This window comes from Theobroma cacao, chromosome 3 (genome assembly GCF_053813885.1).
Source record: "Theobroma cacao isolate CCN51 chromosome 3, ASM5381388v1, whole genome shotgun sequence".
Taxonomy (NCBI): Eukaryota; Viridiplantae; Streptophyta; class Magnoliopsida; order Malvales; family Malvaceae; genus Theobroma; species Theobroma cacao.
Window position 1 is genome coordinate 13,900,779 of NC_142641.1, and position 25,456 is coordinate 13,926,234.

The 25,456-nt window shown below is 32.7% G+C and overlaps 1 protein-coding gene across 3 annotated transcripts; it reads left to right on the forward strand.

Moving 5' to 3' along the window:
* The first annotated feature begins 3,747 nt into the window (after window positions 1-3,747).
* Window positions 3,748-25,456, forward strand: LOC18604495 (uncharacterized). 3 transcript variants are annotated; one of them, XM_088804975.1, is made up of 14 exons: window positions 3,748-3,988; window positions 4,386-4,448; window positions 4,586-4,644; window positions 4,972-5,237; window positions 5,324-5,398; window positions 5,491-5,549; window positions 5,668-5,803; window positions 6,006-6,102; window positions 6,210-6,276; window positions 8,898-8,996; window positions 20,150-20,239; window positions 21,864-22,018; window positions 24,892-24,993; window positions 25,105-25,456. In XM_088804975.1, exons 4-14 carry the CDS (start codon window positions 4,991-4,993, stop codon window positions 25,247-25,249), a joined length of 1,272 nt encoding a protein of 423 aa, XP_088661101.1. In that variant the 5' UTR covers window positions 3,748-3,988; window positions 4,386-4,448; window positions 4,586-4,644; window positions 4,972-4,990; the 3' UTR covers window positions 25,250-25,456. The 3 variants fall into 3 exon arrangements, with proteins under 3 accessions (XP_088661101.1, XP_088661100.1, XP_017973887.2); XM_088804974.1 differs by lacking the exon at window positions 4,386-4,448; XM_018118398.2 differs by lacking the exons at window positions 4,386-4,448; window positions 4,586-4,644 and having other exon boundaries at window positions 3,749-3,988.

A 25,456-nucleotide genomic window follows, 5' to 3' on the forward strand; every position in this document is an offset into this window, starting at 1 on the left:
AAATTAAATTCCAAAAACGAAATCAATTTCTTATGACATAATTATAAAAAGGTTCTTAACTATTTTAAAATATTCAAAAAAAGTTTTTATTTTTATCATATTTAATTAAATTTTTATATTTTTATTTTGAGTCAAATAAGTTTTTATAACTAATGATTGAATAATTATTATTAATCAAAATACCGTTCGTCATTTGATATTCACATGGTATTAACATGATATTGATGTAGAAAGTAAAAATATCACATAACTATATTATTATACTACATCACCATCTATGATGACATTTCACATGTAATGTCACTCTACTATTACATGTCACATATCACATTAACATTACATGGCATAAAATGACAAATAACGTTTTGATTAAAAATAGTTAACCGACCGTTTGACATACGACATTTGATGAATGATATTAATTTGCCAATGATTTATGAACTTACGAAATTATTTGTTTTGGATGCAATGATTCTTTTACTATTTTGGAGGCATGATTTATCAGAATATTCTTAAATGATTAATATGATATATTGAAAACAATACTTGATCTAATATGGTATATGTGGCTATACTTGTTGACTTGTAGTTGTTCATTCCTTCATTTTCAAATTTGCAAATGATTAAAGATTAAAGTTTTAGAATTATGAGAGCTAAGAGATTCGTTACTGTCAATACACTATATAATATGCTGAAATTCTTATTATGCAATTGATACTTAAGTTTTTATTTGATTTAATTTATTATCTTGAAAATTTTAAATGGATTACAATAATTTATATTTATCAATAGATAGAAAAAGAATTAGTCAATATGACTACAATCGACAAACTTTTAAATAAATGATGGATAAAAAAGTTTCATATTGTTTTTGAGAAATAATCTCAAGATAATATATTTTTAATTTCAAGACGTAATAATATGTTCATATAATGTTATTATCTCAAAATTACCGTCGTCCAACACTCTTCAAATTTTTGCTAAAATTCTTTACAGCATGCTAAAGTTTAAGTTGTTTAAAATGCTTTCAAGTAGTTATATTACAATTATCGGTCAGAGCCTTTTCTTTGGAATCAAATCATGGCTGTGCAAAGTTTTTGAGAAATTATGTTGCAGTGATGAGCTTCGACTTTTTGTTGGATATTCATTTATGAATGAAGAACTGAATTTTGAGAGATTTTCTTGTTTTTTTTTTCTTATTTATTTACTGGATGCCTTTCATTATCTTTTTTGGCTAAATAAAAAATTCATATCTTCTTTATTGCTTTATTTCAAATGATTGAGCCGTAATGTAAACCTTTTTGTCATAAATTATTAATTTCAAAATTGTTTTTGGAATGCTGAGTCACCGTCCTTTTCAATTATTGGGTAACAATGGTCTAATCAGATGCTGAGTTCAGATCATGAAGCGGCTAGCTTGAACCCAGGTGTGTGTACACGTGGAAGGACACTAGCCCTTGGACGGCTGTTCGTTTGTCTCTTCGGCTTTTTGCCGACTTGCTTTTGACTGTTTTCTGTCTACGCATTTATACTAGATTTTGGCCCGCTCATTTTGTGGATCAAAGGAAATAAAAAGTAAAAAACAAATAAGAAAAATAGGTGAAAGAAAAAGTTATTAAATAAATAAAATGGCCACTTTTTTATAATTATATAGGAAAAAAATAAATTCAAAATTAAAATTCAAATCCTCATTTATAGAATAGTAAATTTTTATTCTTTTTCTTCATTTTATCTATTTATTATAAAATTTATTTGACATTTTTGGTAATTTTGTCATTTGATGACACCAATTCAACCATTGATGTTATATACAATCCTTTAAATAATATATATATTTTAAAAAATCTACAATTAAAATTAAAATCAAAAGTAAAAATAATACAAGAAGCAGAATTCATCAATAACAATTATGTGCAGAAGCTAATCATATAACAAAGTAACAAACTATAAAGTTGGGTTCGAGGGCTATCACGCGGTACCCTCACAACTCGATTGTTATTTTATTTAATTTTTTGTTCTTTTATTTTTCCTAAAAAACAAAAAAATGGGAACATATAAAATTTTATATTTGTCTCTTTTGAAAAGGTCTACAGTCTATTAAAATTGAGTTTGGGAGTGCCAGGCGGTCGATTTCCAAAAGGCGATTGAGGTTTTTTTTCTTTTCTTTGTGCATTTGGTTTTAAGAACAAATGGGGAAAAAAAGAGAGGAAACTTAGGAGAAAATGAAGAAAGAAAGGGCAAAAGAAATAATTATGAAAATATAAAAAATAAATATTATGATGCAATTAGATTAAAGGACGTGAGAATAAAACGAAAAAAAATTAATTTTTTCTTTTTACTTTGATTCCCTTCCCTGTCGTTCATTATCTAAATATTACAAAAAATAATTAAAATCCATAACAAATAAAAATGGGATTGAGAAGCTCTAGAGGTGAAGCATGTAGCTCCGTAACTAAATTCGTTCAACTTTTTGAAAATCGTGTCATCTTATAATATATAACTATAAAAGGTGGGAGATTCTTTTGAGTGTCACGTGGCCGTCGATCAACGTCCTCAACCTTTTGAGCGCACGACACTTGAGGGACTTTTGGGTCGGCCGACGGGTATGGTGAACCGCTACCAGCCTAATCTATCCACGTGTTTAATGGAAGGGAAAAATTATTTTCAACTTTTAAGAATAATTGCATTTTTTTCCTAAGGATCTGAAAAAAAAAGCTATCATTTATAATAATTAACGAAATATTATCAATGGTTGTCTTAGTTATTAGCTTTTTTTTTTTGGTTTTACAATTAAAGAAACTATTTTTGGACTTTCTAGTGTTTTGATTTTTTTCTCATCTGTCCTTTTTTTTTTTTGATAATATTTATGGATACTTTCTTTGAAAATGTTTATAATTTTTTATAGAATTAATGAATATATTTTATTTATAAATTTAAAAATTTATCTCCCACAGTGAAGTGGGATATTTGTTTTAGAATTCACATTATAGATCAAAGTAAGTCCTTAAAAGATTTAATTGATTGATATTTGAGAGCTTATTTTGTTGCCATTTGTCAAACAATTAAACTTTCCAAGAGCTTTTGGTTGCCTTAAAGGGAAGAAAAAAAAATGAAAAAGATAAACTGTGAAATGAAAAAAAAAATGATATATAAAAACATTTCTATTAAAAAATAAAAATCAAATTGTGACATAGAAATATCCACTTAATTAGATAAAATAAACATAATATTTAAAAAAATTATTAAATTATTTTAAAAAAATTGAATAATTCTAATTCTTTCATTATGTTCAATTAAGTCATTAAATTTTATTTTAAATCAAATATGTTTTTTATAACTAACAATTAACTAATTGTTATTAATTAAAGTATTGTTTGTTATTTATATCATATGATATTGATGTTGCATGCTAACATATTATATTAATAAAATCATATATGGAGTTTTAAATATAAAACATTTCAATCAACTATTAATTTCATAATCATAAACAAATAAAATATATATAATTAATATTATTATCAATGTAAGTGTTAAAATTAATTTTAATATTTTTATTTAAGAAAGATAAATTATTTTATTTTTGTATGGTAACTGCAATAAGCGGTGGTTATGGATAAAAAGTGCACTGTGTTTTATAGTATGATAATGAATTAATTATACATATAACGAAAGTTGAAAAGTCAATGTGTAAACTTGAAGTAGAATTTTACACAAGGAGGAGCTCACTGCTCAGGGTAAAAATGAAGTTATGTTTGTTTGTGAGACAGGGGTCAGAGGTATTAGATTTTGCTGAAATGGTACAGTGAACCTTGTAGTTTCTCAATTCCAAACACCCTCCCTTATCTGTCTACCCATCAGAAAAATTTCAATTTCTGTGACCTGACCTTTCCTTTCCTTTCAATCGCTAGCATTGGCCTTGCCCTTGCCCTTGCCCTTGCTTGCTAGGGTTTGGACTTTGGAGTTGGACTCTTTGCTCAGACGCATGGTGAGAAGCTTTTTATCTTTGGTTTTCCACAGCTTTGATCAAATTTCTGCATTCGATCGTTTCAGTTCCGAGCAGAAGCATAAACTAGGAATTCTCTGATTGATTTTGTGGTTTGAGCTCAACTTTTCATTATGCTATGGCTTACGAGTCGCTCTTTTCTCTTTTTGCATTGTAAGTTATGCTGTGGTTGCAGCTCAACTTTCCATTGGGTTTATTTGTAAAACTCACATAAAAGCTTTTTGCTTAGAGTCAAAATCTGGCAGATGCATTCTTTACTTTCAATCTTCACTAAATTCAATAAAATTGAATGGTGTCTTATTAAGGCTTCTTGTGAACTGAATTCATACTTCTTCTCTTTCACATTATTCTTTTGAATTTTGCATGCAAAACGATAAAGCACCTAAAATCGTGTTAAGCCATCTGCGATTTGAAGTGCCTTTTCTCATTGCAACATAAAAAGGTAGTGAAAATTTGTCAAGTTTCACGCCTTTCTCGTGATTCATTTGCTTTTATCAATTTTTTTATTTTCTCTATTACTTATTCCCCCTCCTTTCTTATTTTTATTAATTTTTAATTGTTAAGTTTTGTGGGATACAGAGGCTACTAGAATTGTGATCGATCACTTCACCTTCTTCTGATAGGAGACAACAAGTTTGGTAAATCCATAATTTGTTTTTTTGTATTAACAAAATTCAGAAATCTTTTGGAGAGTTGTAGTTAGAGTTCTTTAATGGTGCTCGTGAGTTACCTACTAGTTCTGCTTTATTGGTTGGACATTTATTTAGTTTTTTCCTCTATGACTTGCACATTGCATACACTCATCTGCTTCTTTTGCAACACATGTCTATGTTCCTTCTACTTCACCGTTTACTTTTATGATCTATCAGATTATATTGGCTACACTCTTTAGAATTCCTGTCTTTCATGCTAGAAATAAGTCGATTTCATTGGAGAATTTGACTTCATTTTTCCTGGATTGCCAGATACTGTAACTCTCAAGATATGGGATGTTTAGTGTCAACACCAAAGGATTCTGGTGGAAATAGGAGGAGGCCAGGAAACATTGGTGAAATTTCTGTGTATGTACCAGGTTTACGAATTCCCAAGCCTGTTGATTTCTTTCAATCACTCGGCGGTCACTTGTCAAAAACATTAGTGGAACGCCTTACCGCCTTGAGAACTCGTATAGTTGTTATGGCTGGCCAAGAAGGCCCCACAATTACAAGAACAAGGAGGAAAACACAGCATGGTTTGTTGCAGCCAAACCTGGTCTGCTTTTAAACAGATTTTTGTAAGCATTTTTCCTGATATTTCGGTTGAAAATACTGTCTACAGGGGGTTCAACATTGGCAGATCTTCATCAGGCTCTTGAGGACTACTTGCCTGTGCTTTTGGGATTAATCAAAGATGGTGAAAATGTTATTAAATGTGATGCTCCTGGAAAATGTAGAGTGTACTGTATAAGATGAAGTTTAACACTATGGTCTGTTGTTATCATTCAGGAAGCCAGCTACAATTCAAAATTCAGTTTATTTGGGTAAATCAGGAGGATGATGCTGAGGTCTGATTGTGGGTTTAGACTATTATTTATGTACATGCCTTTTATTTGCTTTTGGTGTTTGATTTGGTCCTCAACTCTTTGAGGAATACAGATTTAATGTGAATCAATTTTTTGGCAGGAAACAGCCATGTTTAATGCTTGGTATGAGGTGTTGTCAGTATTGCATTTGATGGCGATGTTATCATTATCACAAGCCAACTTATTGCTTCTTCCAAGGACTTCTGCTGATGGTTATCAACCCAAAGTATCAGAAGGTAGGTATTTATGAAGAAAAAAATATCCCTATACTGATTGTTTCTTTCATTCTCTTTTTCACCCTTTGTTTTAAAAGTTTAAAAAGACTGATTACTGGCAAATCTGTTAATCCTTTCTATTCAGTGTAGATTTTTATTCTTACCTTTGCTTTAGCCATTATTCTTACGGGCCTAATGACTGCCATTTTTTCTCGGTTAACAGAAAGCAGGCGAGCTTCTATTGATATTTTCTTGAAGGCAGCTGGATACTTGGATTGTGCTGTCAGACATGTTCTACCTCAGTTGCCATCTGAACTCAGGTGTATAAAGGCGAAATACTTGCAGTCAACTTTCTTTGATGTCTTCACAGTCACATTTGGGCTATCCAAATTTATTAGTAATCTATTGATCTCTAATTGGATTGCAGGAGAAATTTACCAGTAGACCTAGCAGAAGGAGTTCTTCGAGCACTTTGTTTGCAAGCATTAGGGCAGGTACTAACTCATCTCTGGAACGATATAGGAATGAACTGTTAGGTTGCTTGTGAATCAACTTTAGAAATGTGGACTGTCCGGTATCTCATTGGGTTGATTTGTTCTTTAAATGACTATGAATCCATTTTGGGGAACAATAACCAAACTATCATTTTCTTCTGTTCCTGTAAATTTTGGAGTGACAAGTCTGAATGATACTGGATTTGTGGTCTAGGACTATACTGATTGGCTAAACTAGTTAGTGTTGCTGGCTTGCTGTACATGATCTGATATTCTTTTTCCATTTGATGACAGCTGTTTGGTTTTGTGAATTGCCGTTACATGCTAAAGATACTGCTAGTAATTTCTAGAAGCATAAATAGAGTAGCATGTTAGATGGCAGCTGTATCCTGCATTATATCCATGTTGGATATAATAGACATCTAGTCATCTACTGCTTCCAAAAACATATCTGATAATTTGCATATCCAGTTTAAAAATAAAATTTCAACTTTTTAGGTCCTTCCAATGCTAAATACTTTTAGATTATGTGTCAAATACATGTTAAACCTCATAAAAACCTTTTTTTTTTTTTGTGATAGATCATGAAAACCATTTTAAACATAGTTTTAGATTGAGTTTATAAATAAGAGAATATAGAGAGAATAGCTACAGGTTTAAACTTATTTTGAGAAGGAATATTCATGTATTTTTTATATAATGACTTTTTACTTATACAATAAAAATCTAATAGAATTGAGATTAGCATGAACACACACAAGAAGCAGACACACAAAAAGAAAAAAGGAAAGAAAAGAAATGAAAACAAAATGTTGGACTATATCCTACTTTTCAAGAATTAGTATAACTATGTGCATAACTTACTATGCTCGTATCCTCTATTCCACATCCATGCATCAAGGCCTTAAATGTGGGTTTCTTTCTTTTATTTTGTTCATTTTTTTACCTTGAGTAATGTGGGTTATGTAAAACATTATAATTCTGGTGGACCAAGATGTGAGAGGATGATGTTTATTGCAGCTTCTTTACAGTCACTGAACATGAATAACATGGGATATATTCTCACAAAAACATTGGACACTCAGTTGTCAATATCATGTTAAGCTCCAAAGCTTTCTTATTTAGTAATGAAATTGAGGATATATATCAGCATCCATAACAATGTGATATGTTATAGAATTGTGTATTAAAAGGCTCACTGGATATGATGAACAATCAGTTTATGTGCCAAAATGACTTCCATTAATCTGTTTTCTTGATTTGATTGTGACTAGAACAAATAGGACGTGGTGATTTGATATTAACATGATTGTGAAGAAAAAAATATTTTTTAAATGATGAAAAGCATATTGGAGAAGTGCATTTGGAGTCTCATTATGACAGCAACATTCAACAAAATCTTGAGGAAAAAACTTTTAGGACCGTGATAATACCAGAAAAGTTGTATATGGGATTGAATGTTGGGCAGCAAAGTCTTGAAATAAGTAAGAAAAAGGAGTTTGACTGAGATGGAAACGCTACTCTAGATGGGTGGCCATACTGGATAAAATAAGAATACAAGTTAGTGGGTAAGTTAAGGGGAGAGATACTAATGCTTCTTGAGAAGATGTGATTTAACAGAGCATGCTTGTTTCAAGAGATGGGGATGAAGACCAAAGAGGACATGGATAGAAACTATGAAAATGATCTTGCTATGGCTGAGCTTTTTGAGACTATGATTTTGTTGTAGTATAGTAGTTCAATATGATCCATACGTAGTGAGAAAATGCTTACTTTGTTGTTTGTTATTGTTGTGAATGACTTTATCTTATTAAGCGAGGATACAAGTATTATTCTCGTGGAAACATGACTTGTTTGCTAAAAGGCCATTGAAGCCTTGAGCCATGATATCTTGTATACTTAATCAAATGAGAGTCCTTGCAACTGCCTAGCAACAAACCCCTGATTCTTGTGTGTTGCTACCCCCAAAGCCACTTGAATTGCAGCTCCATGATTCAGTATAGGTACAGACACACTAATCTTTGCAATCACTGGAAGGCTTCCAAAACAACCTTTACTATGAAGAGGTAAAGAATATTTCATAAGCACCTATCAACATAACAAGATAACCAGGCCTAACATATTGTCTGAGCAGTTTGTGTCTAAATCAGAAGCTCACACATTTCTGACCAGTCTGAGTCTAATCGACAAATTGCAATGAGCAGCATAAAACTTGCAAAATTAGAATGCCTTCCTATTGTGCTCATGGGACCATCTTTGATTGGCCTTCTTAGAGTTTCCTATTGTGGTATGAGATTTTTGGGCATCTAAATGTTTGGAAGGTTTTAATTGTTTTTGCATGATATTGTTCTTCATTCTTAAATCTCTCATCTCTATGTATGTCATGGAATAATTATTGTGTTTCTATTCATAGTATTGATGCATTAAAAAATTTCATGTGCTGTGATGTGATGGAGTGATAGTGTTTCATTTTGTTAAAGAATACATAAGTAGAGGGATTAAGTTGTTGGTCATGTTCACATTTCTTTCATTTGTGTGTGTATGTGTGAACAAATTGGAACAGACATTGCGTAGGCATTTTTTATCTTCTCATGGTTGAAGGTTACTTTTGTTTGGTGTAGGGTGTTGATATCCAGCTTGGATTGGCAATTGATAGCACCAAGGCTACACTTGCTGTGAAGCGAAGGCTTGCATGTGAGATGGTAAAGTACTGGCAGCAGGTATGGACGCGCCTTTTGTTTTATAATAATTTGACTCAGACCAGCCAAGCACATACTTTTAAAGTCTGGAATTCAGTTATACTTCAAATTTTTCATCAAATTTGCTTTTTTGTTAGATTTGCTTATCATTGTTCAGTTTCTATAGGTCATGTGTTTTAGTGGTGATACTCTATTGCAAATGGAGTATCAATGAGATTATTTGCATCTTGATAACCTTTCAAGCCATTGATTGCTTGTAACTTGAACTTAAGTTTCTTATATCCACATGGTTTAGGCATGTAAGTTGTTAGTAACTAGTGCTTGGGTTTAGGGTGTATGCATTGGAATTAGGGAACGTTTGAGCATGAGGTGGGGACTCCCATATTGTTTTGGTTGATTTTAGTTTTTGTGGAGTGTAATAATGATTGTGATGATTCCTTGCCTTAATGAGGATATTGGTGGGATTTGAGTGGCGAAGAGTACGAGGCCGTATCCTAGATAGAGTAGGTAGATGCATGGTATCTAGATAAGGGTTCAAGCCACTTGCACCGGCAACACATGTTTTAAGTCCAAAAGGTTCTTCGGGTAGTGGTGCTTGTTCCCTAGGAATTAAAATATATGTTGTTGTATGGTATAAGACAACAAGAACAAACTAAGGCCTTGCTCGTTAGTGCAATTAGTGCCAATGCGGCATAGTGGGGACCACTAGCATTGTGGTTTGGGTGTTTGGCTTATATCATGTGGTGCGATGGAGGCCTTCCCACAATACCACACCTCCCCAATCATTGCGATAGCCAGCCCTCGGTGAGTGATGAAAACCCCAAAATAACTCACATGTTCCCCCAATTCTACATCAACCTTTCTTATTTACCCCTTTTCTAAAAGAATAATATTTTAAAACAAATAAACAAGCCAGCTAAGGCCTCATTTAAGATAATGGTGAGACCAGCTTTGGTGAAATCGAACACAGTGGTGGCAATGGGATTGTCAACTGCATTAGTCAGATAATGTTTGGTAAAATAGCAGTAGTAGTGTGTGAGAAGAGAAAATGACTAGAGGTTGTCAATGGGTAAGGTACCCGTTAATTTTAAGGTACTCGAACCATAACCCTATAAGAAATAAACTACCGGAATATTTTTTAAAATTACTACCCTAAACCTAATCCAAATGCATCTCCACTACCCTATAATTATCCTAATCCCTTTAAAAACCCTATTATGTAAAAAAATTATTAAAATACTATTCACGAGTACCTAATTACCTGAATCCAAATCCGTACCCATATTCATATATAATAATATTTTTCTTACATATTTCATATAATTTACTAATAATTAAATTAATAAAAACATGAATAATAAAACTTTAAATAATCAAAAACAAATATCTCAAACTTAATTAATAAATTTGTAAGTTATAATTTTTGTAATGTTAACAAAAAATAAAAAGTAAATATATTTATATTTAAACTGCATATATACTAAAAGTATTTTAATATATATAATAGTAATTATATTTTTTATAAATGAACCCAATGTGTATAAAATATATATATTAAAAGACATTACAAGTCAGTTAATAATTATAGTTTCATTAATTAATTAATTAACTATCTGGGTTTATCCTTAATTATATGAAATTAAAAAAAAATAACTAGGTTTCAAAACTATTATAATTTTACAACTTTTTTTTTAGATTTATATGTTATAAGTTTATATAAATAAAGGTATATATATTGTAATTAATAATTTTATGAGTTATAATTTTTGTAATGTTAACACAAAATAGAAAGTAAATATGTTTATATTTAAAGTACATATATATACACAAACACACACACGCCATTAAAAGTATTTTAATATATATATATATATATATATATATAATAGTAATTATGTTCCTTAGAAATGAATCTAATATATATAAAGTGTATATATTAAAAGACATTACAAGTTAATTAATAATTATAGTTTCATGAATTAATTTAATTAACTATACGGGTTTGTCCTTAATTACATAAAATAAAAAAAATAATTTGGTTTTATAACTATTCTAATGTCACAGCTTCTCTTTAGGTTTATATATTATAAGTTTATATAAACAAAGTTATATATATATTATAATTAATAATTTTATAAGTTATAATTTTGTAATGTTAACAAAAAATAGAAAGTAAATATGTTTATATTTAAAGTATATATATACTAAAAATATTTTAATATAGATATATATAATAGTAATTATATTTCTTATAAATTAATACAATATATAAACTATATATATTAAAAGACATTACGAGTTAATTAATAATAATAGCTTCATGAATTAATTTAATCAACTATAGAGATTTGTTCCTAATTTCATGAAATTAAAAAAAAAATACCTAGATTCCAAAACTATTATAATCTTAAAAGCTTTCTTTAAGTATATATATTATATAAGTTTAAATAAACAATGGTATATATATTATAATGAATAATTTTATAAGTCATAATTTTTGTAATGTTAACACAAAATAAAAAGTAAATATATTTATATTAAATGTATATATATAATAGTAATTATATTCCTTTATAATATGATATAATATTTAAATTATTTAAACATAATTAATAATCTAATAATTTTTTAATTTAAATATATTAATGTCATCATATTAATAATTAATCATACTTTTCATATATTTGTTAGTTTTTAACAAAAAGAATTGCTTGTAAAGTTGGTAAAAATTGTATATTTTTAATTTAATTATTAAAATAATACTAAAATATTTATAAATAATAATCATGTTAGGTAACGGGCACCCAAGGGTGGTACCCGAACCTGATACGGGCAGTGAAATCACTACCTGAACCCGTCCTAAACCCGATTATAGGGTATCCTAACTCTATATAATCAGGTAGAGTATCCGTGAGTACGCTGTAACCGAGTACCTACTACCATCCCTTAAAATGACCATAGAGTTAATAAATCAATGACAATAAAATTTTTTTCCATCAAATAATGATTATTGTTAATAATTAGTATACAATCTTTACACACTTAAAAGTACTAAAGTAATATCTATTTACTTGACTAAACCCTAAACCCTAAAAGTATTGAACGATGAATTATACTTTAATTGTGAATTTTATTTGTTTTATCATTTATACTTCTTGATCATGCAACTATATGTTTTAAAGTATTTTATAATTAATCTTCAATTACATTTTATGGGTTATTCTAAAAGTATTGGGCTTAAAGCCCATTGAAGGGGGAGCCTACGCATTTTAAAAAAAGAACTTATAAAAGAAGGAAAAATAAAGTGAAGGAGAGGATTTTGTGTCAGATTCCACATTGCTTGTGAATGATGGAGCATGAGATGGCGAGTTCTACAAAGGCTGCCCGCCCATCCATTTCTTGGGAGAGACCTTTTATTTTGGTTCCTAGATCCCTTATTGGTTGGAGTAAATTGATAAGTAATGGGGGAGCTTCATAAGTAAATTGATGAAGACTGTTAAGACTTCTAGAATTGAGTATATCTAAAAAACTCTTCATCAAACATAATCTATTATAAATTTAAAAAAAAAAAAAATCTATTGTATGGCCTTCAGTGCAAGGTGTAGTGGAGTTGCCAACTTGTGATGTTGCATGAGCAAATTTAAAGGGCACTTGATACTGCTGCTATTGTTGTTGTTTCCCCTGTGAAGGAAGCTGATAATGATAATTTTGTTGTCCCTCTAAGGGTTTAGAGCATTGATTCCTGAGGTGGCCTTTCTCTCCATAGTTATAACACACTCTTGGACTTCCACAACCAACTAATCCTTTTCCACCATAACCTCTAAAATTGCCTCTTCTCCACCTGATCCTCCTCTATATTCACTAATGAACCCACTAGTACCCTGTGAGACTATGGTAGATTGATCAGCCACATCACTAGAAGTAAGAACACTTTCCTTGGTAGCACTCACTACAGTGGTAACCACATCAAATAATGAAGAAACATCCTTGTTAGCTAAGAGCTGAGAAAGAATCATGTCATACGTTGAATCTAAACCAGATCGACAGCCAAAGACCAATAGTCTCTCATGTTGGTCTTTCATCTTAGCCATATGAGTAGAAAGTGGCATGGCAGCGTTGAAATCTTAAGTAGCATGCTTATAATTATAGTAATAATCGATAATTGTCCATCCGTTCTAACTTGGATGACTAACCTCCTGTGATAAACCGTACAATCTCTTTATATTCCTTGTACCCAAAGTGCACCCATGCAATAACTCCCATAACTCTTCTAATTGTTGTAGTATGTTGCATTGAAAGAACCATCTTTCTATCAATTCAATTAACCATCTGTGAAAACGATCTTCCATCATCTGTCATCCATACCTTGGTAGCATGTTCTTTATCTGGATAGGATTCAGTAAGATGTGCTTCCTTCCCAAGTCCTCTTACATTAACCTTTACTAAAAACTTCTATTATGCAAAATTAGAACCATCTCCAGCTAGCATAAGATCAAATATTTTGTGATGTGGGGACACAACCTCCGCACTCTTACTATCTTTTGATGTTCAACACAACTGATATTCAACTAACAGGGTCTATCAATCTCAATAGAATCGTCAGCAAAGAAGACTTAAGACCAACTTCACTTAATAATTGATACATCCATTCTACGTCACACAGTTTGTGCCATAGCTCTGTATTCTGATTTTGCGCTAGATCGAGATACTACAATTTGCTTCTTACTTTTCCATGAGACAAGATTCTCTTCGATAAAAACACTATCTTGTAGTGGATCTCCTACCAGTCTTGGAACCTGCCCAATCTGCGTCTGAAAAACATTCAATAATAGTGTGCCTGTGATTTCCATAAAATAGACCTCATCCTAGAGCCCCTTTCAAATAACATAGGATTTGTTCCAAAGCTGCCCAATAGTTAATTGTTGGAGCAGACATAAATTGACTTACAATACTAACAGAGTATGCAATATCAAGATGAGTCACTGTAAGATAATTCAATTTTCCAACCAACCTTCTATACTTTTCAGGGTCTTCAAACAAATAACCATATTCTTTTGTAAGTTGCAAATTAGGAGTCATTGGTGCATTACACGACTTAGCACCCAACTTTCCTGTCTCCAACAAGACAAGAACATATTTTCTTAAAGGCAAGAATATATCTTTCTTACTTTGTCACCCCAATGCCCAAGAAATACTTCAACAACCCTAAATCTTTTTGTCTGAAACTGGGTATGAAGAAAGGATTTGAGAGATGAAATACTTGTAGCGTCACTCCTAGTAATGACAATATCATCAACATACACTAATAGTAAGATTATGCCAGCCTCAGACTGTTTATAAAACATTGAGTGATCACACTTACTCTTCTTCATCCCAAACTTTTGAATTGCCTCATTGAATCTACCAAACTAAGCATGACGACTTTGTTTCAGGCCAAACAAAGATTTTTGAAGATGATAGACTTTCCCATACTCCCCTTGAGCAACAAACCCATGTGGTTGCTCCGTATATACTTCCTCCTGGAGGTCACTATGTAGAAAAGCATTCTTGATATTTGATTGATGTAAAGGCCAGTCATAGGTAGCAGTCATAGAGATGAATAAACGAACAGAGGTGAGTTTAGCTACTGGAGAGAAAGTATCAGAATAATGAACACCATAAGTCTAGGCATACCCTTTAGCAACAAGATGGGCTTTAAGGCGAGCCACTGATTCATCAGGATTTACCTTTATAGCAAATACCCATTTGCACCCAATAGCTTTCTTCTTGGTGGGCAAATCTACCAAATCCCACTTACCATTCCCATCTAAGGCCACCATCTCCTTTACCATAGCAGCACGCCAACCAAGATGAGACAAGGCTTCATCAATTGTTTTAGGAATTGAAATGAAATCCACGGATGATACAAACGAACTAGAAGAAGACAATGATCATAAGAAACAAAGGATGGTATAGGATAAGTACAGCAATAAAGAAATGAAGACTAGGATCACGGTCACTAGAGACTGGATTTGACGACGAAGGGATTAGTAAAGGGCATGTGCTTTGAGTCTCTTGTCGTCTGGAACAGACATGGAGAATAGGTGGCCAAGGAAGTGCAGGATCAGGTGTAGGAATATTTGGGGTAGTGACAGAATGGCTTACAATATAAACTAGTAGATCATCTTCCTCCCTCTAACTATTATAACTAGAAGATGAGGAAAAGAATGGAGTATTTTCGAGCAAAGTGACATCTATAGCGACAAGATAGTGGTTAAGAGTTGGAGAATAGCAACTGTAACCTTTCTGAAGACGAGAATATTCAAGAAAAACGCATTAGAGAGATTTTGGATTTAATTTGATGACCTGGGGTTGAACATTACAAACAAAACATGTACTACCAAATATCCTGGGTTGAATAGGAAACAAAGACTTGGAAGGAAAGAGGACAGTATAGGGAATATCACCATGAAGGACAAAGGAGGGCATCTGATTAATTAGAAAACAAGTTGTGGAGACAGCATCAACCCAAAACTGTTTCGAAACTTTCATTTGAAAAAGAAGTGCTCGGTCTACCTCAAGAAAATGTCTATTTTTTTTGTCGGCAACTTCAAATACAAGAAGATTGATGGAGAATTCCATTTTGAATCATATAAGACTGAAATTTATCGAAAAAATATTCTTTGGCATTATCATTTCCTAATGTGTGCATAGAAACATTAAATTGTGTTTTTATTTTAGCACAAAAGGCACCAAAAATATAGTACATCGGAACGATTTTGTATTAAGTATAGCCAGTGGCACGAGAATAGTCGTCAACAAAAGTAACAGTATTTGAAACTAGACTTAGACACAATGGGACAAGGAACCCAAACATCAGAATTGACTAACTGAAAAGTGGACATAGCTCGCTTATTGACTCTAGAAACTGAAGGGAGACAATGATGTTTGGCAAACTAACATGACTCAATCCACCGATGATACATTTTGAAATTGAGGACATAATTTCTTTAAGGAAGATGGAAAAGGATATCCCAATAGACAATGCACCTCAAAGGGGGTCAATACGTTTGAACAAGCAATGGATCTTGGCACTTGTGTGAAGATAGTAGAGATCTCCAGACTCATGACCTCTACCAATAATCCGCATCGTCGTAAGATCTTGAAATAGACGAAGATCGGGAAAGAATGAGATACAACAATTTAAGGCACGAGTGAGTTTACTAACAGAGATTAGATTAAAAGAAAACTCAAGTAGATTTAAGACATTGGACAACAAAATTGATGGAGCTGAATTAATAGTTCTAGAACCAAAAACACAAGAGGTTGGCCCATTTGCTAAAGGAACATTAGAGAAGGTTATATGTGATTGGAAAGTGAAAAATAGATTCGAATTACCGTCATGTGATCTAAGGCACTAGAATCAATGGTCCATTTGGATGATGAGGAAATAAGACATGTAGTGGAGTTACTTGACTTATCGATAGCAGTGATAGGGGAAGTAATGGATTTTAATGACTCCTAGTGCTGAGAGAATTGAGCAAATTCATCTATAGAAGCTGGAATAGTCTTCTCAAAAGATGAAGTATTAGAAGCTGTAACATTTCCTGATTGACCTCGCTGAGACTTATTTTGGAGTTTCCTACAAAAATGCTTTGTATGGCTCGGCTCATGACAATAATAGCGCACAATTCCTCACGACTTCTGACTACGACTATCAATATCTTGGTTACAATTGCCCGTTCCCCCTCCTCTGTTGCCACTCCTATTTTTTTGATGACTTACAAAAGCACTGTTATTAGTCTGAGCCAACTTGGAGCTGGAGCTTTTTGTACTAAGTAGTCTTGTAAAGGTATCACGCAAGGAGGAAGTCTCGGAACCAGAAAAAATCTGAGATTTAATAGTCTTAAGCTCTGGAGGGAGATGCACAAGAAAACTCATATCTGCCATTTGCTCCGTTGGGCCTTGACATCAGGGCTAAAAGGCAACAAAACATTAAGCTCCTTATAAATTCTTTTAAATCCATAAAATAGGCTGTGAGAAACCTTTCTTGTTTCTCTACACAATAAAATGCTTTACATACATCATAAATACGAGAGATATTCCCTTTATCGGTATATAAAAAATTTAAATAATCCATCAACTGTTTAACAAACTGACAATGATTAATCAAGCTAATAATCCCACTGTTAATCGAATTTCGAATTTGCAGGAATAACCCTTCATCTTCCCTCATCCAGGTTTGCCTTTTATTATCAGTAGGAGAATCATTAGTAATATGATCATCCTTATCGATGCTTCTTAAATAGATCCAAACTATCTTGCTCCAATCCAAATAATTGGAACCATTAAGCTTATGCTTTGTGACCTTTGTCATCACAGGAATCACATCAGCCACTACCACTGAATTTTCCTCTAGCACAGACTTTGCCATCTTGAAAACCCAGTAACAAAACCCACCAAGAGTACCGTACTATCTTGTTGAAACCTTTCGGTGTGAAGACCAGAAGAGAAGACAAGTGAAAATCTCTGGTGGATAGCCCCCCACGTGCCAGCTTTTGGAACAGAGCTAGAAACTAAAAGTGGCGCATGACAGCCACTTGCAGGGTCTCCTCCTAGTGCCAGCTGTGAGATCAAATTGTCACCCTATATAGGTTTGGGTGCAAAAGAGAAACTAAGAATTCTGTTTCAAAGAAAAGAGATCTGCCAAAACAGTTCTGATACCATGTTGTTTTGGAAGAGAAAACTCAGTATTTTTCATTCATAATACATCATCTATATATACGGTCTAAACATCTCTAGAATAGGAAAAGAATAAAGAAGATAAAGAAAATAATATCTCTATAATTATGGTGATTCCTAATCTCTATAATTACATTAATTAATAAAGAAATATTTACAGATTTCCTATTCTATAACAATATACAGTATTAATCTTTTACAATTTGTATTGGGTTGAATACAAGAAAAGAAAAAAAATACTATATTATATGTTAAGAAATATTATTAGCTATAAGGGGTTGTATTTGATGCTCTGCCAGAGGATCTGTGCTATATACAAACAGTCTATCAGAAAATGACACCTCATTAATGAACAAACTAAAAGTTTAGATGCCCTTAAACATAGATATCCATAATTTTTAGTTTTTAGTTAGATAAAAATTATTACTTCTATGTTCTTTTCAATTTTCTCTCTCTTGAACCACAACAAACAAAGAAAAGTTCTCAAAAATAAAAATTCTGTATGGAGGAGGTAAATAGCTTTCTTGTAAGTACTTTGAGCACTTTTAAATGTCTGGGAGAGGTTAGTGAAGGAGTTTAGGCTGAAGGTGCAAGAGAGAGAAGATAGCAGAAAAAGCCCTAATCATTATTTTCATGCAATCAAACATTTAAATTTTCTGTTTCCCAAGCATCTAAAATTTCAGATAAAAATTTCCCAAGCAGCCACTACTTTTCACCATTTTAAAAATGAAACATTACTTATACCAAGACCAAAATATTGTACAGAAGTTGGGGTGCAACAGATTTGGCTTCTAAGTTGCATGAAAATCGTGAGTCGCAAAGGGCTTGTCATGGTTCATGGCCAACATTGGTTATTTCTTGCATTTTAGCCAGTGGACTCCTGTTCACAAAGGCCATTATTAAAGCATGGTTGCTTTTTCTGTTGGAAGATTTGAAAAAGAGAAATTTAAAAAAAGTTAAAAGGAGAAAGAGTTAAAAGAAAAGAAGTCCAGGAGTTTTTTCATTTAATAAGTAATTAATTGAAAACTTAAAGTTATGAATATTTATGTCTAATGACCTATGAACTTTCAGTTTTGTTTGGTAATGAGGGTTCAATTTTTTCGTTGACTGATACTGTATATCATCTATACACCAATAGTGCGTCAAATATAAACTCTAACTATAATAATATTAAGCTTCATAGACATCACAATATTTTGGTGTTTTATTATGGCAAATCCATTATTGATAATTGTTATTCTCAAGTCTTTGACGATTTTTTTATGCATAATTTGTAATCCATTTATTTTGAAATAAAATCGCACAATGTGTGAGCATGTAACTAGTGAAGTTAAAGGGAGCAAATGAGAGGTGATGCTTCTCCAACTCATAGGAGATAAGACTTATAACCTGAAGATCAAAGATGACTCATCACTAGTGACTAATTGCTTCTACTTTGTCAAGGATGGATGATCAAGATAAAAATGAATCTTAGAAGAAAAAACAAAAGCCAAGCTGGATGGAGGATGAGCAATTAATGCAGAACAACTGAGGGGAAATAGAGCTAGAGTAGGGTGAAAACTAGGAAAGGGGGAAAATTTGGAGGAATAAAGAGGAAAGAAGACATGAGAAAGGCTGGAAGTAGAGAGGAAAAAGAAAGAGCAGGTTGGGAGAACTTGGCTATTTTGACAGTGGCTGCATCATTCTCTCTTGGTAACGTGGTTCGAAGAAAATTTTCCTCTAGTTTTGAAGCATTGTGGGTTAAAATCTTTTACCTTTAAAGATAAATCAGAACAAGACTTTGGAGATTGTGAGTCTTGTTGTGCTCTGAAGAAAAAATTAGTTTTGTAGACCCTTATTTCTTATGTCTATACAATGAGTTAGGTAAGATGATGTCCATAGAAGAGACAATATGCTTATCCAACATACTTGTATTCTTACCTTGGATTTGCTTATCCTCTATTTTATTCTCAAATTCACTAGACAACAATGTCCAAATAGAAACCAATGTTGTGAATGAGAAGATTGTGAGTTAAAAGAGACTTAAGAATGTATGCTGACAATTTGAAGATCACGAAGGAATTGTACATGAGGTAGTTGAGACAATGAGGATGAATTGGATTACTCATGAAGCCATGATAATAAAGTAACCGTTCTCTAGTACAAAGTCTTGAGATTGGTCATGAGGTTTGTGTCAATGAACCAAAATTAGACAGCAGCTGCTGTGGTAGTGGCTGAGTCTGATTAGTTTCATTAGTTCTTGAATGAAAAATGTGCATAGATGCCAATCAATGTCCTTGAGCTACAAAAAAATTATCATAGTTGATAATAAAGTTCGAAAAATGGTTTGTCTTTTTTCTTCACCAAGCGTTTTATAATCATTCATCTTGTCTCAATATGTCATCTATTTGTTGAACAAAGTGTAGGTAGTGATCTTGAAACATGTATTTATATTTGTTGCCATTTCTTAACAGGCTCAAGATAACATTATGAATCTTCAATTATCAAATGGCTGGGGTGAAAAGCATCGACATTTTGTGAAGTGGAAATACATTGAAGCTAAGGTATATCCTCTTTTCTTTCATTTCTCTCTTTAGTTATGAGGCCAAAAGCATGGTTCTGTAATATTCTCCTAGTGCATTCTTGAATGAAAATTTCAGTTTATAGATCTTTCAAGAAATAATAACAATATATACTGAATGTAGAAATATCAATCAAACGGATATTTGCTAGAATTTCTAGCAGTGTGAACTATATTTTACTTCTAGTTAAGAAAGAGATTAGTCTGCAACTTAGACAAGGCACTCACCTTGTATATTAATGCACTTTGGCAAGATATGTTTGGTTGCTGACAAGCAACCTTAAGGGAGTGATGAATGTTCTTGAACTTTTTGCAATGCAATAAGAAAAGGCTTGATATGGCTATTTGAGAAGAGTTTGAGAATTAGTTGAAATATAGTGATATATGGAGCATATGTATTGGTGCAATTTGAATTAAATAACTCTATATTACTTGGACTCAGCATTTTTGGTGGTGTACCTGTGTCAACATGGCTTCACACTGACATTTGTTTGGAATTTGTGTCCAAACCCCCCCCCCCAAATTGAACGAGGAAATAATGACACAGTGTGCCAACTAGCTGCTCTAACCAGAATTTTTTTGCTCACTTTGATCACCATTTTACTTCAATTAGTGTAAAATTTTCATGCCGCAGACAAAGAAACACTAATATTGTTCAAATTCAGTCACGTGATTGACTCCAATCTTTTCATTGTTAATGGCACCAACTCATTTGTTTTTATTTTGTTTTGTTTTAATTTGGTTCATTTATTAATACGATTTTACCACAAAAGAAAAAAAGGAACTAAGAAAGAAAAATCAATACACTGCCATTTGTCTGCATAGTTTGAACCAATTTCAATGAATGAGAAGGAAAAACTGAAGGACATTTGGACCTCATTCTGCTTTAGAGTTTTGGGTTTGCAGGGAGGTAGGCTTTTTTTTAATTTTGTTTCATTTTCAAGACCCAAAACCAAAACATTAATATCACGTTTAACTTCACATAAATAATTAGGCCACTGATATAGTAATATTAAACATCTTAACGCTCTATTATGAATGAAGAATTTCTGCACCTTTATTTTTTTTTCAGACCTTCACAGCTGTATACCAATGTCTTCAATTGCGAGCAATTGTCATGTCAGATACTTGTATGAATATCTACACTTCAACTCAGTCCGAGAAAACATATAAATAAATATCAGCATTGTAGTGCATAGCACATTTCAGAAATGGTGCCTCTTAACTGTAGGGTGTTGCAGTGATTATTACTGTTGAGTATGTATGATATTTTTTCTGTAGAAGGGATTGTTACTGGTTGGGCATGTTGGCCATTTCCTGACCAACTTTACTCTCCAGTCTTATCTTTTTGTTATTAGGATTCTACCTTTGAAGTTCAAATGTGACCTTTCTCAGATCAAATTTCTTGCATTGCAGGTTATGACATTACTTTTGTATTAAAATAATTGAATGTAAATTACATGCTAATATAATCAGACTGTAATGATGCACCCTATCTGGTTTCTTCTGCTACTAACACATGGTGCTAGTATTGATGACTATCTTGAGATTGATTTCTTGGATAATGGTAGTTTATAATTATATTTATTTATTTACAAAACGTACAGGCTGCAGCATATTATTATCATGGATTAATCCTCGATGAGGGAAATACAGAGAAATCCCATGGTATGGCTGTAGCTGCTTTGCAAGCTGCTGATGAATATTTCAAAGAAAGTAAGAAGGCCTGTGAGGTGTTTAATGCAGCTCATCCTTTGTCCAGGTAATTTATTGGATCCTTTTCTGATTTACATATTTGCAGTCATTCTCCCTTTAGCTTTTTGAATGGCTAATTGGTCTTTTGTGGTAAATAATATTTATTTTCTATACAGTTTTCTTCTTTTTTTTTTTTCAAAAAATTTTTTGGGAAGCATCTATTTATGTTTATAGGTTATGGCACTAAGGTAATTTTATCCTTGTGGGAACAGGAATGGGATAGGAAGGTGGCAAGGGACCTATAACCCAATGAAAGTGCCTCTAGGAAAAACAGGAAACAAAGCAAAAGGCTAAAAGTGTGATAATTTGTCATCCATAAAATATTCAAGAGGGATGCAAACCAAGATATCATTAGTAGCAAAAATTCCTTAGTCCTATGATGCACATCTGTAGTAAATTTAAAATCCATATAAGTTATTTTTTATTTTCAAAAAGAAAAAGTCACTAGACTTTTCTGCTTAATCCCAGCATGTTTGGTAGAGAATTTCAAAGGATCAAAAAGGGAAGTGTCATGTGGGAGAATAAAGTCAACTAGGAATTCAGGGCTGATTACTGAATGGGCAACCAGTTGAACTCTATTTATGAGCAAAATTATGATCAAACCCAACAACTAACTTCAAATCACACGTACCAGTTTATTTCCCCCAATAGAACTCTGAATAGGGAATTCCCTTTTGCACCCAATAAATTCAAGTTTGTTGTCTTTAATCACTATCGTAGGTGCACTTTACTGTTCTCATTCTCATATCGAACATCATCCTCTTGTCCATTTTTGACATCAAAATCACATGTCAGCATGAATGTGGTTGTCGGTACTATCCTTTCCAAGGTCATTATCCTCAGTATATAGGTTTCCACTATTTTGAAATCTCCATCTAGGGTTCCTCAAAGTCCTGCTCCAGAAGTTAACCTCGTTTTGGGCCTTGTGAAGCCATGTGACCTTTAGCATTGCACGGAAAACACTTCATTGAAGAACCACTAAACCCATTAGTACAACTAGCTGCTGTTTGGCCCAGTTTCTTTTCTCCAAAATGCAGAAGCTGGGTCAAACTGGGTTTTACAAAAACAGTGTATGATCTTTTTGCAGCTATAAAAATGGAAGCTTTATTGGTGCTTTTAAAAAAGCTAAATGAAAAGCTTATAGACAAATTTAATAAAATTTTAAATAGAAAAAATTGACTTTTTTAGTTATTTCAAATACATTTGATTTTTTTTTAATCAGTTCAAATACATTCAAGTTGATAACACTTTTTGAGAGCTCTACTCCAATAATATATATTCTTGCAGCTCCAGTCAGGCCAAATAGGCTCTAGGATTTTTGGTATTAGAAGACAGAAGTTCCTTATTCTTAGCAGTGCTACCATTCTTAAGTTATAATGATGAGATGCCCTTCTTAGCAGTCCTATTCTTAAGTTCTAAAGATTAGATGCCCTTGGATTTACTATGACTATCAAACTGTAAAGGAGTGATGTGTTGGGAAAATTTCCAAATATATCTCTTAGAAATGAACACACTTTTGATAGTATCTAAAGAACATAGAGTTGTACATCCTTATTAGTTTCCTTTTAAGTCCATGAAAAACCTCCTAGCTGTATGAAAAGGATCCTCACTAGGCTGCACCTTAGCATGTGCTCATAAATTTATCCATATAACTAACTGGTTACATTATTGGCTTGTTGAAGCTAAATACTTGATGAGCTGCACCTAGCAGTTGTATCTTAGTGAGGCATACTTGTTTGGTCACTCAAGTGACACCACTCAAAGCTGTCCTTCAATTTTTCCAACTGATCTATGAGTTCACTACAGTCCGTGTTCCCATAGAAAAGTTGCCAATCAACCTTAACTGAATTGTGCACGTTATAATGATTCTCTAGGTACCTAGGAAGGTGCCTACCTTCTCTATTAAGCTATGAGCCAAACTCTTGGTAATCCTTATGCTGGATAAGATTGGTGGCATAAATTGATGTCTTTGTTGGAAATTGCTGTCTTTTTAGTTTATAAGAAACAATTTAATAAAAAGATGCATAAATTGACATGTTCAATATTCTAACTAGATTTTACATTTATTCTTAATATGTGATGCCAGTAGGTGAGTTGCTATCAGACGAACTCACTACTATATTTTAAAAAGTTGAATATTGAGTTGGTGTCTTATTCAACGTGGTAACAAACTCTTACACTGTTCCCACTTTTCCTATTTTAGGTTTACATGCAAAAAACTGGCATCTCCCATCTCCTCATTAATAATAATCTGTTCTTACAACTAAAATTATCTGATAAGAAAACTTTTTCTATTTAACCACACGGGTAGTGTGTGTCATTAATTTCTATTTACACATAATGCATTACATCTAAATTTCATGTCTCAAAGCATTTCCCTGAGCATTTTCTGAGTGGAATTTTTGTCCTGAGCCTTTTGAGATTCGGCTGAAGTGGGCTGCCTAGTGTTTAGAATCTTGGTTTATGTTGAAAATTTTATCTGGAGAGAAGAATTAATTATGAGAAAATAAGATTTGCTGGCTCATTTTCATTGGGAAAAGATACAAATACGTGTTACTGTACATATCCCAATAATGGTACACTAGAGAAGTATTTAGTTTTTCCTGCTTATTGGAGGCTAGATTTTAAAGTATATGACCTTGGGTACCATCTTGACTGGCCCTTTTGATCAGGTAATCTTGTAGATTGGTAAATTGATCTAGCCAACATGATTTCTCTAGATGCTTGCTCTATTTGGACTTGTTCTCTGTTTGCTATATATTGACAAACTAGTATTTCTAGCAATTTGAAGTTCCCAATTAGTAGATTTTCTGTCTCTTGCACTAGCAGATCACGCTGACTTCCTAAATACGTGCTAAAGATTCTTGATGGTTGGTGCAGAAATCCACCCCTTTGGGGAACAATGAAGTATCTCTCTGAGAAAATTCCAAAAGACACTTCTAGCAAGGTGCGGATAAACCGTGACCTCTACTCTCATGAAAAGTAAGTGTATGGTTTCTGATTGCAAATTTAAGAGTCAATTCTTTTGGTTAATAAAAGCAACGTTGATGAAGATACAGTAACTTTGGGTATTTGTGGTAATGTGATGTTCAGAATCATGGAGACAGCTCCAACTTTACCAGATTTTGCTTTAGCGTTGAAACCTGATGAATATCAACTACCTCCAGCGGATCCCTCATGGAACGAGAATGTACAAAGCCACATTGGCATTAATCAGGTCAAGTCTGATAAAAGATAGTTGTGAGTGATAATTCTTGTATCAAAGAGATACAAGGGCCAGCCACAAAACAAAATACAGATATATTCTGTCTTTTCATTTTCTTATTTCTTCACAATATCTTTTTTCCCCATAAATATGCTGTAATAAGGCCTTGCTCAAGCTCATGTTGCGTGTAAATTGACCTATTGGGAGTTGTTCTGATAAATGTATGCCTTCTTTTTGCTA

Bases quoted from the DNA above. Each gene is read 5' to 3' on its own strand.
- LOC18604495 (XM_088804975.1), top strand. From the start codon at position 4,991: ATGGGATGTTTAGTGTCAACACCAAAGGATTCTGGTGGAAATAGGAGG. The intron at 20,240-21,863 runs GTATATCCTCTT...CAAAACGTACAG, and splicing joins GGAAATACATTGAAGCTAAG to GCTGCAGCATATTATTATCA. The intron at 24,994-25,104 runs GTAAGTGTATGG...TGTGATGTTCAG, and splicing joins GACCTCTACTCTCATGAAAA to AATCATGGAGACAGCTCCAA.